Genomic DNA, 21516 nt, shown 5'->3' with positions numbered 1-21516 from the left:
TTCTCCAGTCTGGGTCGATCTGGCAGAAAGAATAGAACAGCATGCAGCACTATTCTTCCAGTCAAGACGACAAATTAATGGGGTCCGCTGGCGACTATGAAATGTCGATCTGTTCCACAACAGACCCCCAACTCACACCTCTGTTCGGTGCCTCTGTCAGCAGTCTTGTGCATTTGACAGCACGCAGCACTATTTTAGACGAGTCAACGAGGTCCATCGGTGATTTCGCGATCGCGCGACGCTGGATCTGTCGCGCGTCAGACACGAAACTCTGTTCACACTGCTGTCAACGGTCTCGCCGCACTTGACGGAAAGAAGCATGCGCCATACAGCGGTATTTTCCAGTCAACAGGTCGTAGGGCCCACGTCCACCACGTGATGCCTCCGACAACCAGTTGCAGGCGTGAACAGAGCCGCAGATGGTCAGCTTTGTGCATGACTACCAAAAATAAATTAGCATAAAAACCTTTATTAAAAGAAAAAAAACACACAATACAAAAAGAATCAGCTTTACAAAAGCTCCATCTTTGTCTGTAACTACAGAAAAATCTATAAATTGCTAGATTTTTATGTATTTCAGTAATGTTTTTTTGTCGACACTACTTCTCCTCCCCCATAACTCCCCCCCCCCCTTCTTCTTAGCAAGATCCTATTTGACTGCACATTTACATCTGTCTGGCCTTACTCTGACATAGCCACACCCATGTATTATTATATGCCTATCATAGCCTATATCTATATATTTTTTTTTATACTTTTTTTTGTGCCAGCTGTCCCCCCCCCCCAGCCATTTTGTGCAGCTTTCACCAGAGAGAGGCTGCTGTGTATAATAGAAATGGTCTTAATAAAAAAGGGGGAGTAGCTGCTGTGTGATTCAGGTGGGGGAGGGATGAGGAAGGTTTATAAATATCTCACACAGCCTCATTTTATTATTTTTTTTTTTACTTTACATATAATAATTGAAGGGGCGGCCATCTTGGTTCCCTGTCAACTTTCCTATTTGATCTGAATAAAAATAAATCCCGATTCTTTTACTAAAGATTTATTTTTTACCCTCTCAAGACTTTTCTTCCTGAATATTTTTAACCCCTTTAAGTTTTCTTAAAGGGGAGGGGGGCAGAGATTTGAGAGATTTTTTTTTTTTGTGCTGGTTCACAAATAAAACACGGGGTTTTGGACAAAGAAAGAAAATCAGATTTTTTTATATCCTCCCCCCACCTTTTTTGTGTTGATGTTTTTGACCCCCCCTTCTAAGCGATTTTTTTTAATGATTTGTGAGGAATTTCTGAGGAGAATTTTCGAGAATACCGTTGGATGAAGTCGTCTTTAGGGTTATTTTTGAATATTCCGGACATTTTTTGCAGTTTTTCCTGTCAGGAAACTTTACCGTGAGGCAAGCGGGCGAGCGAGGAACAGAAAGCGGGCGGCCGATGTCTTCCTCCCCGCTGAGGGACGAAGAAGAGGAAGAGGAGATGGCCGTGTCCGAAGAAGGGGACGGCGAAAAGGAGGAGGAAGAGGATGATGAAGAAGAAGAAGAGGACGAAGAGGAGGAGGAAAGAGAAGTCGACAACGAGGACGATGAGCCCGAGGCGACACCGAGGCGCCATAGCCCCAGCCTTCTCTTCCCGCCAACGTCCTCCAGGGAGCCGGGGAGTGTTGAAACCTACGACGCGCCAACCGTCGCCGCTGCCGCAGGTAAACAGGGAGCGACTGACGGGGAAGGGGGGTGAAGGGGACTTGAATGCGGGGGCGGCTTCAAGTCCCCCCTCTTTGCTAACCCACCGCATTAACCGTTGGACGGTCTCACTGCGTACACGAGGGGTGGGGGGACGAGGGGACTAGAGACGAATGTCCCCCCCTATTGTTTGACTTGGTGACGGCAGCCCCCTGTGTCCACCTCAACCCCCCCTCCTCCTCACAGTGATGTGGTCTGTCCCTTCACCTTTAAATAGAGTGACACCACAGTGTGTTCCCGCCATTTTCTTCGCATGTCGTCCATATGTCTCTATGTGGGACCGGTTTAATGCTTCTGTGATGGTGCGTCCTTTATTAATGGCTTGTGGGGGCCCTGTGGATTGTAAGACTGGTGTTAGGTGTGAACTTGTGATAGTACAGACTATATGTGGTGCAGTAGAAGGTAACACTACCTGTTTCATAGCGCTGTTGATAAAGAAAACGGAAAAGTCACCACAGGAGTGGTTAGCTGTCCCACGAGTGTTAGATATCAAACCAAATTCTGTCCAGCTACGACAATGGAGGCTTGAATACCCAGTCGTGCGGCAACCGCATTGTTGGAATGCTGTCCTGTGAAGAAAAACTCACGAAATGAGGCAGATTTTATGCTTTTCGTGATTTTGCTTGTCAGACGACGTAACTGCGCAGTCTGGAGTAACTGAAAGGTCACCTCATGAGGGGTTTGCAGTCCCACGAGTGTTCGATTTCGAAGCACAGTTTGTCCAGTTACAACATTGGAGGCTCAAATACACACCCGAGTAGCAAGCGCATTGTCTGAATGCTGTCCCGTGAAGAAAAACTCAAAAAATGAGGCCAATTTTCGCTTTTCTTGATTTAGCTTGTCAGACAACGTAACTGCGCACTGTGGAGTCCAGTCTGTCTTTCTTAATATGTAATCATATGTATACACCCGTGTTAGCAACAATGTTAGAATAGCAGAATAACAGAAATAATTGAATTGCCGCATTTGACACACAACTGAACAGACTCAATTGTCTGCAAAAATAACGTCCTCGGTTGGAATCTGTGATGGAGGCTGCGGACGGAGCCTACGAAGCACACGTGAACATAGCCTTACGTTATAATGTTTTTGTGAGGCGTTAGTCATACGTTGCTGTATGACCATGCTTTTGCCACAATTTGGAATAGTGTTGTGGTTTTGCCTTGGTTTTGTGCACATCATAATAAAAAAAACAATATAACCGCTACTTGTGGCTGTGCCCTAAATGTAAGCTCTTGGTTTCACTATATGGCATCACTACATGTGGCTCACGTCTGTAATCACTTTTCTTAGGCCTTTGAAGTTATGTTGGCACTTTACTCTCGGTTCAGTAAAGGGTGAGGCTACATTCACACGACAAGTGAAAAAAATGTCAATTTGAATGGGTCCGTAGTCCGTCCACACCGCAATCTGGAAGGTGCGGCGGCAGGGAGAGAAACCCTGCGGCAACAGCCGTGTGTATGAGGCCTATGAAGTTATGTTGGCACTTTACTCTCAGTTCAGTAAAAGGTGAGACTACGTTCACACGACAAGTGAAAAAAATGTCTGTTAAAAACAGAAAAAGGGTCAGTTTTTAATGGACGTTTTTTTCACTGATACCTCTGAGAAATGTCTGTCAGGCTGCATGCACTCGATGGTGAAAAACGGACGTGTGACGGATGCTTTTTTTAACGGATGTCACATGTCTATTTTAAAAACAATGGTCGTCTATGGGGTTATTCACACAGCAGTTTTTTTTATGGCCAGTGAATAACGAACATAAAAAAATAATACATGTTCCATCCAGTCCGTTTTCACTGACTGACAGCCCCCATACAATTTGAATGGGATCGTTTCTCAGAAAGGCATCAGTGAAAAAACATTCATTAAAACCTGACAGTTTATCAATTTTTAACAGACTTTTTTTCCCCCACTGTTGTGTAAATGTCTTAAAACGGTCCCCTTCAATCGTATGGGGCTGTCGGTCAGTGAAAATGGACACAATAGATTATGTTCTATTTTTTTTACATCTGTTATTTGCTGGCTGTCTAAAGAAAAGCTGTGTGAATAAGGCCGGGTTCACATCACCATTTACTTTTTCCGTACTGATCCGTCAGAAGAACAGAAAAATAAAGAAAAAAAATGGATCCTATATTTTAAGCATCTGTTGTGCGTGCAGGACTTTTTTTTTCCCGTCTAAAATAACAGATCTCAGATGGAAACGGATGCTTTTTTTTCTCTTGCTGGATGATGGATCAGAATAATGGAAAAATAATCGATGATGTGAACCCGGCCTAACCCCATAGACTACCATTCTTCTTAAAACGCACTTTGCACGTCCTCTTTTCACTGTTGCGTGAATGTAGCCTAAAGGCTGTATTAGACAGCTCGATTCTGCCGGCGATTTGTCGGGAAGGAAGCGTTCTTTCGCGACAATCGCCTACTTGCTATTACATGCAGCGATCGCCTCCTCAGTATAGGGATCTTTATACCATCTCTCTTCCCTAGACTGAATCATTGTTTGCCAGCAGCAGATCGTGATTAGACACCACAATCTGCCGCCTACAAACTATAATTTTTAAACCTGTCAAAAGATTTGGATTGCCCGATGAATGAGCATTTGGTCGGCAGCAGTAACTTCTAGATGTTCGCTAATGAGCATTGCTACGAACGCTCGTGAGCGATCATCTGGCAGAAAATTCACCCGTCTAATACATCCTTTACACTTCTTGCAGTACTTGTCCATTATCATTGGGGTATGCTGGGCCACTGTTTCCACTACACAACCTGTGTTCAGGTCATTGCGAGTCATGGCTTCTGTCATACGACGGACACAAACAAGGCCCTAAAGAAGTCCTTGCCGTTGGCAGTGATGGAAATGCCAATGGATGCTCTGAATAGAACCACACAGTTGCCTTCAGCTGCCAAGTGCACGTGTAACAGGTCAGCCAGTTTCATAGGTACAAAACTGCTGACAGGTGCCATTTAAATGTATCTGTAGGGCTTCAATCACCCTGTAGTGGCCAAGTGTGTCCTCTTGGTCTCGGCTAAACCGGTGAATGGTCCACTCCATAGGAAAATGCAGAAGACCTCCTCCTTAGGCCTCATGCACACGGCCGTTGCAGTCCACAATGCACGAGCACTATCTGTGCAGCTACCACAATGGATCCAGACCCATTCGCCGCAATCTGGAAGGTTAAGTGCACGGAGAGAATCTCTGCGGATGCACTCCGTAGCCTCTGTTCCGCACCTTTAAGTGAATTGGTCCACAGTCGTAATGCGTTGAGCACACTGCCAGTGCCTGCATATTGCGGACCCACTGTTTGAGGGCCGCAATACAGGCACGGCCTGGCAACAGCCGTGTGCATGAGGCCTTATACAGATGGCCTCTGCAAAATGTATTATTTATTTTTTAATAATACAATGGGGCCACTCCTTCCATCAAAGGTTTAATTAGCGCGCAATGGTCAATGATCCTTATTTGTGATAAGGCCTCATGCACACGACCTTGTCCGTATTTCGGTCCGGAAAATAGGGATACCTTCCATGTGCCTTCCGCATTTTTCTCACTCCCATCGATAGAAATGACTAGTCTAATCCGCAATATGAACCAGAATAGGACATGTACTGTGATTTACAGAACACCACACGGATCCGCAGAAAATACGGATGTGCATGACACCATAGCAATAAATGGGTTAGCGTGCTGTCCATAAAAATTGCGAATAGCTCACGGATGAAAAATCCGGTCGTGTGTATGAGGCCTAAAAGACTGCATTTCGATTTCATAAAATGGCCCCGTTTTAGCATTCACATTGTGGCCACAATTCTCAGATCTTCTGTGGTTCTCCTCTACTGGATTTAGATTTTTATAAGATCCTTGAGAATCTAAGTCTAGTCTAAAAGAACCACTGGAAGTTCTAGTACTGAAGCCCAATTTCTTCTGTTTGGGAAAAAAATGCTTCGTAAGGGTGAGATCTGCAGCAAATCCGCATTAAAAACCACAAATAACACTTGAATATTTTGGTGCGGAAACGCACAGAAAGCTGCGTTTATTTCAGTTTGTAAACCTGCACCTGAGTACAGGTACTTTTAAAGAGGTTGTCCACATCTCCATTTCTGGATCCGGCAGTTTGTTTCGGCATAGAGCAACCTGTTTGATCCTAATTGACTGGAATGGGGTACGGCGGTGATCTGGCTGATTTCCGCCAAAAATGGTAGGTTTTGGCCAAAAGAAAACTTGTGCATGCAGAGGGTCCGGCTGGCTGCTGTGTGCCGTTTCAGCCTGCCGGATCCACAAATGGAGGTGTGAACGAGGCCTTACTTCTTCTAAAAATAGTGCCACACCTCTCCACAGGCTGTGTGTGGTATTGCAGCTCAGCTGCCTTCACTGGGGCTTAGCGACAGGGGAGGAAGCCTACCATGGTCCACCAGATTTACTATAACTGTTGCCACCCCATGCTGATGTAAAACTGAGTTTCTGGTGCACAAAATCTGCCTCTGAATTAATTAGGCACATCTTATTCCAGGGTGAAGACCGGCATACTGAACATCAGTCTTGATAAGTGTCCCCAGTTGGTTCTTGCTCACGTATGATCACCCTTTTGTGAGAAAAATGCAAGTCATTGGGTCTGTAAATAAAAAAAACTGCTGCACACTAATATGGTCCATTTTTCACTGATGGTTGCTAGGAGACAACATATTTTATTCTTTCTTTTTCCAGGTGCGTGAAAAGCGCATGAAAAATTATGAAGTCCGTGCGAAAAAAAAAAAAGCCTCATGCACACGACCATGTATTTTGCAGTCCGCAAGTCTGCACAATATGGATACCAGCTGTGTGTATCCTGCAATTTCCACGGGCCCCATTGTCACAATGCCTATAACTTATAACAAAGTGGCCAGACTCGCTCCATACTCTCCAGACGCCAAAGGGTTTACATAACCCTGTACCCTGTTGGGTCCCAGGGTAATCTCCTTCAGAGGGTGCAGGAGTATTGCACAGACCCCCCACCTATTCTAATAGAAGAGAGGGCAGTTGTACGCAGGACCTGTGGGCCCATTCCTGATACCATGTGGTGGTAGAAAAGCATGAATGTACCTCAGTGTGGGTTTCTCTGGGAAATAACGTGATGTATTTACCCCACACTATAAAGAAAGCATTTGACTTTTCGCTCTTTATGCAGTCTCTATTCAATCCACATTCATAATGAAAAATAAGTTTTTTACTTAGACTTTTACTTAACCCTATATGTGGTTTCAAGTTCGACGTACTAGGTTCGGGTTATCTAAGAATTCCGTTATGGATTCTGCTACCACATAAATTATGGTCCGTGGTAGCGGAATCCATAACGGAATTCTTAGATAACCTGAACCTAGTACGTCGAACTTGAAACCCCAATTTCGCTCAACACTACTCACGGGCATCTTCGCAGATAAAACACTGAACGTTTTTTCTCTGACCTCAAACTGATGTGTGAAAAAGGCCTTAGGTGGATATTATTTATCTGGCTGGTGGGGATCTGACTCCTGACACCCCTGCTGATCACTGGCCTCTTCCTTGGGCAGTGACGTCACGTTGAACGGTCTCGTTCAAGTGAAGAGGCCTGGGCTGCAATGCCAAGCACAGCCACAATCCAATGTATGGCGTTGTGAGGAGGCTGCAGCCTTTTCCACCAGCTGATCGGGCATGGGGTGGGGTGTTGTTTTATGATTGACGCTCCCTGAGGAGCACTGTTCCTAAACCAATGCATCAATTTGCTTTTTTTCTTTGTCCATTTTGTAAAATATTAGGGAGTGTTCCGTCTTCACAGTATTGGCAGTAGACTGATGGGTATTACTGTATGATTTAATTGCTTTTAGCTTTCATTTGCCTGCAGCATTAGTACAGTGCTCCAGTATCTTCACGTCGTTCTCATGGTCTGCTTGGTCACAACGTTCACTGGTCAGACAACGCTTGTCATCGGCCTTGAAGAGTCTCAACAGCAGAATTCATTAACCTTTTGTGTTTTGTAGATCTTTAGGTTATGTCTGGGAACTGTTCATTAGATCCAGGGATTGTTTTGGGATACTCTGTGGTATAGTATCTCGGTGTGGCCATCAGACAGCACCTCCTCTGCTCATTTTTATTGCAGACCCCCTTCTTCCTTCTAGCTCATACTTCCACCCCGGTGTTCCACCAGTATTTTTATAATCACTGCCAGACCTTTCCATTGCAAGCCTTGGATTTCTATATATACACACCGGGGGAATGTATGAGGTGGGAGATTTAAAATATGTATGAAAGGTAATGCAAAATTAAATGTAGGTAATTATAGTTGGCAATCGGAGGGTCTTATAGGTGTTGGGCTTGAAACGTAGTCCAAAACAGATTTTTACAAGAAAAAAAAAAAGTGAAACAAAAAATCCTGGTGCAGTACCCTGTACCGATGCAAGAAAGCCCAGTGTTTGTTTCTGGTCTTCCATCTGGTATAACCTATGGGCAGACTTCCTCCCTCCTTGTTTGTTGTGGTACCCTTTGTGAGGAGGATAATCCGACATTCCAAGGGGCTGGCCCATCATTGTCAGATAGGTGAAGGTTGCACCTCTGGGACCATCTCCAGAATGGAGAGAAGCGAAGGAGAGCACACTGGTAGGGATGAGCGAGCCCAACGGTTTTGGTTCGGCGTTCAGGTTCTTGTGGAATTCCATTATGGATTCCGAAATATAACGGAATTCTATGACAGAAGGCAAAACCATCTGGTTTCCGTTATGCAGGATGGAAAACAAAGTCCTGTACTGCATAACGGAAACCAGACGGATCCATCATGCTGCCCATAGACTTCTATTATGACGGAATGCCTCTTAAAGGCTTCCGTTTTGCATCCCAACATAGAATTCCGTTATATTCCGTGATCCATACGGAATTCCACCAGAGCCCGAACGCCAAACCTGAAAACGTTGGGTTCTCTCATCCCTATCTACACACTGCGCGACAGCCTCCCCATTCATTGCTGTTGGAGTTCCAAAAATAGTCAAGCGGGCGTGCTTGCCTTTTTTCAGAAGTCCTATAGTGGTGAATAGAGTGCATAACATGCAAGCACGGCCTCCGCTCCAGTCACCGCTATGGGACTGCTGGAAATAGCTAAACCCGTGCTCAGCTATTTTCGGTGAACAGAGGGTGGCCTTGCATGCACGGCGGCTGGCTGCTCTCTGCTCACTTTGGGGGCCCTGATGTAGAGATGGGAATTTGTCCCAGACATGCGACCTGCGCTAATCTATTCTAGTGATATGCCTTTAATGTCCCAGATAGACCAACCCCATTACGGTCCTTTTACATGGGCAGATGAATTGCCTGCAGGAAGTAGATCGGAGCTCATTTTACTTTCACTTTGCAAAAGTTTGCAATTATTAGGAGGAGTTTGAACGAACGATCATTCCTGCGATCATTCATTCAAACCCTTCCTCTCATTGAGTGATATTGTTTATCACCACCAGCATTGGGAACAAAATTAGGTTCCTTGTCTAACGTGAAGGCTAGCCCCAGATAAAACTGAGTGGTATTGTTAGTTAAAACTAAGTTTTTTGATCACGACTGTAAACTAGGCCATATGATTACTTGGTAACCGAGGCGAAGCCGTGACAATATCAGTTTCCATATAAAAAGAGCGTTTGTCTTAGATAACAGATTAAACCTTTTAGTTAGCAAGTAAGCATAGCGAATCTGTAGAACACATGACTAAGTCTAAGTGTACTCTGCCATCGGATTCCCCTCATTCATCATACATTATCTAAGATCACATGAACGTTTCTCGGTTTGGCACCTGTGATAATAAGGACAAAAGGACCTTTACTGAAAATATCACACATAAAGCCCTGTCCACATCGGCATTCTGGAAATTATGTCGTGGTGCCCGTTGTGTCGCATGATAGACACCAATGGGGTCCATTGGGTTCTGTCATTGCATCCATTATTTATTGGCAACAAATAGTGCTGCATGGGACGGCGCCTGTAAACGTAACCTTAGGTTCTTATTACATGGGCCAGTGGTCGGATAAACGCATGTTCCCAATCACTGCCTGCTGTAGCCATCATGGTGATCATCTGAAAATGAGCAAACCGTTGTACTAACCGTCGCTCATCCACCTTTCAGTTTGCTTCTACCAAAGTGAAGGCCCTTAAACGTGTGCTAAACGACTTCTTCTGTTGTTCCATGTGAAAGGACCCTTCAATTGTTCCTGATCTTGGCAATACTTTGGGATCCACTGAGATGTCATGTCCATTCTATATTTTGGTTGCACTTTGTGCTATAATAAAAGAAAAAAAAATTTAAAAACAAGCTATTTTTCCTAGATATATAGACTAAAAATACTAAAATTTAAAAAGGTATAAAAATAAAGCATTTAAAAAAAAATAATAAAGTGAACAGATAAAAATGAAGGCTTTTGAAGCCACATGTACTAATAAAATGAACGTGTTTGGTCAGGAAGGGGAGTGAATGGCCCAGTCTGGTACTGGCTATGCATAGACGTAAGATGGCTTACTTCAGATCAGATAAGGAGTCTGAAGGCCGCCATATACATTAGTTTATTGTTGACTAAACCCAACACGAGCCTCAGGTTTGTCCGACAGTCTAATGTGTGCGGGGAGCTTCTGACTCTTTCTCGATGATGTTATGAATATTTTAGAATGATCCTTTTGTTCTCCGGGAAGATAAGCAATCACCTGCTGCTGTGGCTTTCTCCCCTCTTGCCATCGAATACACATGTTCAGCCAAGGATGTGTCTGGTGGAGTCAGGAGAGATAGCTGTGTGTATATAGTGTGTGTATAGCGGCCTTTATGTCCCTTTACATGGGACAATACAGCAGACGATTGTTGGGAAGGAAGCATTCCTTTCCGGCATGTGTCTGCTCATCAGTGGAGGAGACACATTTACATGCAGCAATCCCCTCCACAGTATGAAGTGATTGGTAATGCCATCGCTCATCCCCATACAGACTCATTTAGAGGCTGTTTACACAGCATGATCTGCTGCCGGCAAGGAACAATTTTTGTAACCACATGCATGATCCTATTACTTGATGAATTAGCGCTTTGCTTATTTATCGGGTAGTCGGCGGCACCTTTACACCACCAGATAATCACTAACGAGGGTTCCTATGAATGATCATTAGCAGTTAAATGGCGGATTCTTGGCCCGTGTAAAGGGCCCTTTAGTCAGACTTTCTTTGAGGCTGAGATTCAACAATTGTTTTCAAAAGACATCTAGACTTTTGATCTTAATTAGGCTACTTTCACACTAGCGTTCATGGGTCCGTTCGTGAGCTCCGTTTGAAGGAGCTCACGAGCGGACCCAAACGCCTCCGTCCAGCCCTGATGCAGTCTGAATGGACGCGGATCCGCTCAGACTGCATCAGTCTGGCGGCGTTCAGCCTCCGCTCCGCTCGCCTCCGCACGGACAGGCGGACAGCTGAACGCTGCTTGCAGCGTTCGGGTGTCCGCCTGGCCGTGCGGAGGCGAGCGGATCCGTTCAGACTTACAATGTAAGTCAATGGGAACGGATCCGCTTGAAGATGTCACCATATGGCTCAATCTTCAAGCGGATCCGTCCCCCATTGACTTTACATTGAAAGTCTGAACGGATCCGCTCAGGCTACTTGCGCACTTGCGAAATTTTTCTAAGTTATTAATGCAGACGGATCCGTACTGAACGGAGTCTCCGTCTGCATTAATATGATCGGATCCGTTCAGAACGGATCCGATCAAGCGCAAGTGTGAAAGTAGCCTTAGGGATGAGCGAATCGACTTCCGATGAAACATCCGAGGTTGATTCGCATAAAACTTTGTTCTAATACTGTACGGAGCAGGAGCTTCGTACAGTATTAGAATGTATTGTCCCCGATAACTTCATACATTTATTTTTACTGTAAAAATAAAAACCATTTCCCGAACTCTGGTTCGGTTCCAAGGTACCATGTTTTTTTAGAGTAAAAATTAATTTATGAAGTTATTGCGCCGAGTCCCGTGAGACTTTGCGAAGCAATAACTTCGGCTTATCAGAGCCAATACATTCTAATACTGTACGGAGCTCCTGCTCCCTACAGTATTAAACTAAGTTCTATGCGAATCGACTTCGGATGTTTCATCGGAAGTCAATTTGCTCATCCTTGATCATAATCTTACTGCATAGCCTCCATGTACTTCAGATGATTAGATGGTCTTCCTTTAGTTAACCTTAGCCATGCACAGAAGAAAAATGTTGGCCGATTTATTTTTCTTAGTCTTTCTGATAATTGACCTATCCTTCCTTTTTTTTTTTTTTACTATACTTTTCTGTCTGATAGAGAAAAGAAAGTTAAAAAAAATGTTGATCTTACCGTACCCCTTGGCAGATATTGGGGAAATGATGGATCAAAAATATTTGAATTACAACATGCTCTATCATTTATGGAATAGTCATCATTTGGCTGGACCTTCTGAATAGTTGTTGGGATGTTTTATAATTGGATTTTCCTCATGGATGAAAAATGATTCTTTGAATTGGTATTTTAATAGAAGGTGCTGATGGATGGTTTGCATCCCATGCCCCCCATCAGTAGCCATTTTCAAGAACGTAGTTGACAAAAGGTCTGACTGAGGGTCCCCATCCACAACCACTGTTACATATTTATCTGCCCAGCCACCACCTACATTTATTAAGGGAGTTCTCCACATCACTAAATTGACTGAGAGCTCCTGCCCTGACTCAAGGGGACCTCCTCCTCCCCACACTTATTGACAGTATGGAGGTGTGTGGGTGGTGGTTTAGGAGGGCTCTCCCTGAGTCTATTCAGTAAGTTTAGAAAGGCCACAGCCTTCAGTTCATTTAGTAACATAGTTTATAAGGCTAAAAAAAGACATTTGTTCATCCAGTTCGGCCTGTTATCCTGCAAGTTTATCCAGAGGAAGGCAAAAAAAAAACCTCTGAGGTAGAAGCCAATTTTCCTCACTTTAGGGGAAAAAATTGCTTCCCAACTCCGATCAGGCAATCAGAATAACCCCCTGGATCAGCGACCCCTCTCTAGTAGCTATAGCCTGTAATATTATTACGCTCCAGAAATACATCCAGGCCCCTCTTGAATTCCGTTATTGTACTCACCATCACCACCTCCTCAGACAGAGAGCTCTATAGTCTCACTGCTCTTACCGTAAAGAATCCTCTTCTATGTTTGTGTACAAACCTTCTTCCCTCCAGACGCAGAGGATGTCCCCTCGTCACAGTCACAGTCCTGGGGATAAATAGATGATGGGAGAGATCTCTGTACTGACCCCTGATATATTTATACATAGTAATTAGATCTCCTCTCAGTCGTCTTTTTTTCTAAAGTGAATAACCCTAATTTTGATAATCTTTCAGGGTACTGTAGTTGCCCCATTCCAGTTATTACTTTAGTTGCCCTCCTCTGAACGCTCTCCAGCTCTGCTATGTCTGCCTTGTTCACAGGAGCCCAGAACTGTACACAGTACTCCATGTGTGGTCTGACTAATGATTTGTAAAGTGGCAGGACTATTTTCTCATCACGGGCATCTATGCCCCTTTTTATGCAACCCATTATCTTATTGGCCTTGGCAGCAGCTGCCTGACACTGGTTTCTACATCTTAGTTTGCTGTTAACTAAAATTAGTGATGTGGGGAACTTTCTTAAAGTAACACTCCCACAAAAAATATTTATTCTCTGACTGGCTAGAAAGGTACATGATGTAAACTGTAATGAAGGTCATCTTCTTACCAGAGACTGTATTTGTGAGTTATCCCCTCTCTTCTGATTCTCAGTTGTCATGTGACTCTCCAAATAACACAGCATCTTATGTGTGGACAGGAAGTCTGTTTCTCTATCTATTCCTATGGCTGGTTTCACACGGGCTTTGCGTGAAAATGTGCGGGTGCGTTGCGGGAACACGCGCGATTTTTCAGCGCGAGTGCAAAACATTGTAATGCGTTTTGCACTCTCGTGAGAAAAATCGTGCATGATTGGTACCGAAACCCGAACTTCTGTGAAGTGTTCTGTGAACTTCTGGGATCAGTGTTCTGTAGATTGTATTATTTTCCCTTATAACATGGTTATAAGGGAAAATAATAGCATTCTGAATACAGAATGCATAGTAAAATAGCGCTGGAGGGGTTAAAAAAAAGAATTTAACTCGCCTTAATCCACTTGATCGCGCAGCCGGCATCTCCTTCTGTCTTCATCTTAGCTGTGTGCAGTAACAGGACCTGTGGTGACGTCACTCCGGTCATCACATGGTCCATCACCATGGTAAAAGATCATGTGAGGGATCATGTAATGACTGTGACGTCACCAAAGGTCCTGTTACTGCACACAGCTAAGATGAAGACAGAAGGAGATGTCGGCTGCGCGATCAAGTAGATTAAGGTGAGTTAAATTATATATTTTTTTTTTTAACCCCTCCAGCGCTATTTTACTATGCATTCTGTATTCAGAATGCTATTATTTTACCTTATACCCATGTTATAAGGGAAAATAATAATGATCGGGTCTCCATCCCGATCGTCTCCTAGCAACCGTGCGTGAAAATCGCACCGCATCTGCACTTGCTTGCGGATGCTTGCGATTTTCACGCAACCCCATTAATTTCTATGAGGCCTGCGTTACATGAAAAACACAGAATATAGAGCATGCTGCGATTTTCACGCAACGCACGAGTGATGCGTAAAAATCACCGCTCATGTGAACAGCCCCATAGAAATGAATGGGTCCGGATTCAGTGCGGGTGCAATGCGTTCAACTCACACATCGCATCCGCGCGGAATACTCGCCCGTGTTAAAGGGGCCTATAGGAACCTTAAGCCTGATGCATTCATGGTGCGTTCGGGGAAACTCGCACCATTTTGCAAGCAAATTCAGTCAGTTTTGTCCGCGATTGCGTTCAGTTGTTTAAACAAAAAATTTAAAACCCTAATTAAAGTCTTGACTAACTAGCAGTATGAACAGACCCCAGAGGTAGGTGAGTTAATACACATGAATACCTAATGCCCTAACTCACCCTATAGGACCCTGGTACTAATGTCAGGACTGAGACAACCTGTTCCTCCAAAAGGAAGGCCCGAACAGGTGTCTCCCTCAGGCTTTAATACAAATGACAGGGAAATGCAACACACAAAATAACCCAAACAAAATACAAAAGGGAAAGAAAACACTTAACTTCAAGTGGCTATGGCAGCACCAAGAACTCAGCCGAGATCCACACATCAGCTATCCACAACTCAAACTGAAGATATAAACCGCACAGCATAGTGGGAGAAACAGCAATAGAGAAGGTTAAATGACCATAATAGTCACACCTGGGAAAAGAAGGTGTGGCAAGCACCAGAAACAACGTGTCAGATTAAACCACCGATCTCCTGCCACCTGTCGTGGGATTATCCGTGACAGGAGGTTATAACTGAAATACCGTCTCTAGTAAGAAGATTACTTTCACTACCATTTACATCAGGTACCTTTTAATTTTTTGCACACTTTACCCGAGTCCCAGTTCTCTTTTCTCAGCTCGTCAGCCACACACAAGGTGGGCGCTGGTCACACAGTCAGCACTGCTGTTCTCTGTTGCGATGCGTTGATCAGATGGGAGATGGCAATGATGCACTTGGAAACTGTGCACGCCACACAGCAGGGGCTTGTGAGTCACATGTGGCTCGTGGGCTACAGGTTGAGGACCACTGTCATAAACACTCATTATAACTCTATTCTTATCAGTTTGATAAGAATATGGCTCAAAAGGTATCCTGACTATTTACAACTGATGACCTCTTCTCTAGATAAGTCACCAGCATCTGATCAGTGGGGGTACAAAACCCAGTACTCCCGCTGATTGAGAAAACCCGGTGCTCCTGTGAACGACACAGCCTTCCTGCTGCTTACCCTCTCTGCCCATAACCGCTCCCCATAATGTGATTGCAGGGAGAAGATGTTTTCTACGGCAGCCTGAGGAGCTTATGAGGCCGAGTCCCCAGTTACAAGGCAGTGCAATACAGTATGTATTGCAGTGCATTGTCGAAGCAATCAGACCGTCAAAAGTTGAAGTCCCCTAGTATGGCTAAAATAAAAAGTAAAAAAGAAATGTGTTTTATAAAAATAAAAAAATAACATTTCAAGTGTAAAATTTTTAAAAAAACTTTTCCCTCATCAAGCAATTTACTATTGTAAAACAAAAATAGAGAAAAAAATAGACATTAGGTATTGCTGTGTCTGTAACTTGCCATGTCCGGTCAAGCAATCATATGTTCTATGTGCCCCAAAAAGGTAGCAATTAAAAGTCACCTTATCCCACAAAAAAAAAAAAACAAGCCTTCACCATTGTCAGAAAAAACAAAAAAAATGGCTTCCAAGAAAATGGCATCACAAAAACATGATTTTTTTTTCAAAAATTATGTAATTATGTAAACTTAACAAAACTTGCTGCCTTTTCTTTATCCTGCTTCCCAAAAAGCAAAATTAAGTGATGAAGAAGTTGTATGTACTCCAAAATAGAACCAATGAAAATGGCAGCTCATCCACCAAAAAATAAGCTCTCGCGCAGATCCTCTGAGAGAAAAACAAAAAACATATGGTTCACTGAAAATAGCTGTATTGGTGCCTCAAAGACTGTTTGATAGCAGCATAGTGCCCATAACTACTTCATCAAAATCTGCACTGCAAAAGCTAAAAGCTGGTCTTTCCCTTCTATACCCTGCAGTGTAAACAGCAGTTTATAGACACATTTATGGCATTTACGTACCCAGTAGAACGGTCTAACAATTTAAAAGGCATGGTGTTTCTCAAATGGCATAAGGTGGGGCAGCATATCGGGCACTGAAATGCCATATCTGTAGTAAACTTACAATTTTCACTTTGCACAGTCCCCTGCTCATTACTTTCTAAAAAATACCTGTGGCTTCAATGCTTACTCCACCCCTTCAGGGGTGTAGTTTCTAAAATGGGGTAATTTATTGTGGGTTTTAACTTTACAGGTACCTCAGGGTCTCTGCTAATGTGATGTAGTGCCATTCCAGAAAAAGCTAAATGGCGCTTCTTCCCTTCTGAGCCCTGCCCTGTGTCCATACTGGAGCTTACATCTACATGCATGGCCTATCAATTTCCAAAAGTGTAAGGGCTCTTTCACACAAGCGGATCACGTGTGTGGAATCCACTGCGTGAAAGAGAGCCAAGCCCCGTTCCGGACAGCAGAGACACAGAGCATTACCATGACTGATCATGCTCTTTGCCTCTCTGTGACCTTTTTACTACAAAATCACAGTGACAACTTTATCTCTCTGTGATTTTATAGTAAAAAGATCACAGAGAGGCATGGAGCATTATTAATCATGTTAATGCTCCGTGTCTCTGCTGTCCAGAATGGGGCTTGGCTCTCTTTCACGCAGCAGATTACCCGCACGGCATCCGCTCGTGGGAAAGAGCCCTAAAAGTAATTATCCTAATGGCACCAGCTGGGGACAGCATATTGGGACACTGAAATTCCATCTATCAATGTACCCCTTAATACCTTGAGGAGCGGAGTTTCCAAAATAGGACTACTTCTCCGGGGTTCCATTTATTATTTCAACCAAGAGCATCTACAGTTTTTAGCAAAAATGGTGTAAATTACCACATTGGGCCTCAAAATGTGCATGGTGCTCTTTTACTCCTGAACCCTCTCATATTTGTTTTAAGGTTGAAAAAAGGCATAAGTCCAAGTTCAACCATGGGATAGGTGGGGATATGAATTTTAGGAAAGGAGTACAAGATCCAAAATTCTACAGATTTACATAAGTATTAATCTAAGCCTTTTTTAAGACTGTCCACTGCTGTGACCACCTCCTGAGGTAGACTACTTGACAGATATAAAGTTCTTACAGTAAAGAAGCCTTGACGCTTCTGGAGACTGAACTTTTTCTTCTCCAGACGGAGGAGGTGCCACCGTTAATCATGTCCCGCCTTAGACGTCTCTTCATAAGACTAAATATAATTATTTTTATCTTTCTTCATAACTAAGACCCTCCATGCCACTTATCAGTTTAGTCGCTCTCCCTTGTACTCTCTCCAGCTCCACGGCATCCTTTCTATGGACTGGTGCCCAGAACTGAACTGCATATTCCAGATGAGGCCGCACCAACACTTTGTAAAGTGGTAGTATTACATCCCTGCCTCGTGGGTCCATGCCTCGTTTAATACATGACAATATCCTGGTAGCCTTAGAAGCAGCTGATTGACATTGTATGCTGTTATTTAATCTACGATCTACAAGGACACCCAAATCCTTCTTTACAATTGACTCTCCCAGTGTTACTGTCACGGATCAGCGGGTGTGAACCCACTGTGCCACTGACTGGCTATACTCTGGATAGGTGTGTCTAAGCAACTACCTGGTTTTCCCTAGAACCTCAGAAAGATATGAGCCGTTAGGGTAGTTGCCAGGGGCTACTCCAGACCAATCCCCGAGTCAGTGGCAGCTGGTCCAGGCGGACCAGGAGATACCTGGGTACGTACCAGAAGTACACACGTAGTCAGGCAGGTGGGGTCGTTACCAGGAGCAACAGTGTAGTACCGAGGGATGAGGTACAGGCTTAGTCAGACAGGCAAAAGGGCAGGTGGCACAGGTACAGGTCAGGCAATCCGGGTCGGCAACAGGAGAGACAAGGCAAGCATGCAGTGATCAGACAATAAGCAGAGTCCAGGAACGAAGTATAAATTAGGAGCACACAAGAGCATCAGGAACCAGCAAACTCAAGGACCTTGACACTGAGGCATCTGGAAAGAGGGCTGAGCAACTTAAATACCTGCAGGAGAGCGAGGGTTGGTCAGCAAGGTCACCTGACCTAACCCACACAGCCCAGGGAGTGATGCGCTCCGCCCTTAGTGTAGTGCAACATGAAACTAGCTGACCTCATGCTCTGTCCAGGGCTGTGGGAGCTGTGGAGCAGAATCCTCAAAAGCAATACCACCTACAGACACAGAGCCCAGGACCGCAGCGGTGAAATGGAAAGCACCGACCACAGATCACCGCTGAAGGCGGCGCCAGGGAACGCGGTGATGAGCAGGGGAACAGTGGCGTACAGCAGCCACGGTTACAGTTATATCCCCTAGGACATATGATGCTTGGAGATTATTACTACCCAAATGCAGAACTTTACATTTATCCACATTGAATCTCATTTGCCAAGTTGATGCCCAATCGCTAACCCTAAGCTCAGACCTGAGCGTTTTACAGCGCGTTCCTACGCGCTGTAAAACGCTCAACAAGGAGAAACCAATGATTCCCTATGGGAATGGTTCTCACCTGGGCGTTTTACAGCGCGTACGATCGCGCTGTAAAACGCCCGACGCTCAATCAAGTTCTTGAGCTTTTTTGGGGCGTTTTGTCGCGCGTTCCCGTACATAGATATTCGGGAACGCGCGACAATGTGTGTTCGCTTGTCTCTGTATGCGCGATTGTAAACGCCCGTACAATCGCGCATACAGAGCGCTCCTTTCAGAACGCTCAGGTCTGAACCCAGGGTTAAAGTGTCCAAGTCAGCTTGTAGTTTATGGACATCTTCCATAGACTGCACGGTACTGCATAGCTTGGTGTCATCTGCAAAAATAGAAACAGTACTACTACCCCTATCCTCTATATCATTAATAAATAAGTTAAATAATAGAGGACCCAGCACTGAACCTTGGGGTCACCACTTATAACCCGGGACCATTCAGAATATGAATTATTGACCACAACTCTCTGGACACTGTCCTTTAGCCAGTTTTTAATCCAATTACAAACTATACTTTCCAAGCCTATAGACCTATATTTTACCTATTATTAAACGTCTATGAGGGACAGGATCAAAAGCAGGTGCGCAACTACCATAGCGGCAGACCATGCCTCTGCAATGGGGCCCAGTCTTAGTTGTGATTATCTCCTCTTCTACTGGAGGTGAAAACTTGATCAGGACTCTACCCTCTAAAGGAACAACTTTTAGCAAATGAGGCAGTGGAAAAATGGCTCACGGGTCATTGAAAAGGGTTAAGGCAGAAACCATTCTGTCCTGCGTAGAAAGCCTGGTTTGATCCTTGCTTATGGGGCCCTTTCTTCTCTATGTTCGCTACTGGTCAAAAGGTTTTACAAAATCCAGAACCGCTACATCCACCACAACTCATCTGTCCAGGCTTCTAATCACCTCACTACATCCACAGCCACCCCTCTGTCCAGGCTTCTACTTACCTCACTACATTCACAGCTGCCCCTCTGTCCAGGCTTCTACTCACCTCCTCATGAACACAAATCAGGTTAGTCGAACAACTTCTATCCTTGGTAAACCCATGCTGGTTATCACTTATAATATTATTTATGGTCATATACTCCTGAATATAGTCCCTTAAGAGTCCTTCAAGGATTTTTTTCCACAATAGAAGTTAAGCTTACTGGTCTATAATTACCTAGGAAAAACCTAGAGCCCTTTTTTAATATGGGCACCACATTTGCCTTGTGCCAGTTGCTTCGCACTGTACCAGTCCCTGGAGAAACTCTGAACAGGGGAACAATTCTGAACAGGGGCACAGCAATGACTGAACTGAGCTCTTTAATAACTCTTGAGTCTAATCCATCGGGACCCGTAGCCTTGTTCACATTTACCTTATTTAACTTAGCTTGGACCATATCTACATTTAGCCAACTGAGTATATTACTGGATGTACTAACAGCACTGGCACTGATGACACCAGCTCCTCAGCACTGGCACCACCCACATCAGCTCCTCTCTCTTCTTTTGTGTCTACAGAACTAACAAAAAAAACTTTAGAAACTCTACCTTTTCCTGATCCTTAGTGATCTCCCTGTTACCATTATTTAAGGGACTTACCTGCTATGACCTTTTTTAGAATTTTATATTTAAATATTTTTGGGGGATTTTTTGCCTTCTTTGGCCACCTGGCGTTCATTTGGTATTTGTTGCAGATTTTATCTAATCTTTTAACAGAGTTCATTAAGCTCTTTTTAAATTTAAAAGTCATGAGTGGACCACTGAAATTTGACCTTTCACTACTCCTCTTGTTTGCCTTCTGAATTTGAATAACTTGTACAAAGAATCTTTGGCGTCAAATACTGGTGACTCATGCTTCAGTCAGCATATTCTATTTATCATAATCAATGCAAGTTCAAGGACCTCATGGAGGTAAGATGTTGATTGCATTTGCATGACTGAACCTATGAGATGTAAATAAGGTGCCTCTGGAGAGGTGTTAGTACAGTATTGATATTGTAAGTGGAAGACCATAGATGTTGCGCCCCTCTACATCTATTCAAGCGTAGTTTCTCAATTTTAGCATAAATAGCTACTTTAAAGAGGACCTTTCACCGATTATGACACTGTGAACTAAGAATACAGACATGGAAAGCGGCGCCCAGGGATCTCACTGCACTTACTATTATCCCTGGGCGCCGCTCCGTTCTCCTGCTATGTCCTCCGGTATCTCCGGTCACAAAGTTATGGTAGGCGGAGTCTGCCCTTGTTCTTCTGTAGCGCTGGCCAATCGCATTGCAGAGCTCACAGCCTGGGAGAAAATAACCTCCCAGGCTGTGAGCTCTGCTCTGCGATTGGCCAGCGCTAGAGCAGAACAAGGGCAGACTCCGCCTACTATAACTTAGTGACTGAAATCTCCGCCTACTATAACTTAGTGACCGGAGATACCGGAGGGCATAGCGGGAGAACGGAGCGGCGCCCGGGGATAATAGTAAGTGCAGTGAGATCCCCGGGCGCCGCTCTCCATGTCTGTATTCTTAGTTCACATTGTAATAATTGGTGAAAGGTCCTCT

The 21516-nt window shown here is 44.2% G+C and overlaps 1 protein-coding gene across 1 annotated transcript in view; it reads left to right on the top strand.

Annotated features, from left to right (window-relative positions):
* Positions 1-750: 750 nt before the first annotated feature.
* CHD3 (chromodomain helicase DNA binding protein 3) overlaps positions 751-21516 on the top strand; it is an 86788-nt gene continuing 66022 nt past the window's right edge. The window contains 1 exon segment of the mRNA XM_044278900.1: positions 751-1695. Coding sequence (XP_044134835.1) covers positions 1431-1695 — 265 coding nt within the window. The 5' untranslated portion in view covers positions 751-1430.

The sequence above is a fragment of the Bufo gargarizans genome, chromosome 2, assembly GCF_014858855.1.
Source record: "Bufo gargarizans isolate SCDJY-AF-19 chromosome 2, ASM1485885v1, whole genome shotgun sequence".
NCBI classification, from domain to species: Eukaryota; Metazoa; Chordata; class Amphibia; order Anura; family Bufonidae; genus Bufo; species Bufo gargarizans.
This window is presented reverse-complemented; position numbering and strand designations above follow the sequence as displayed.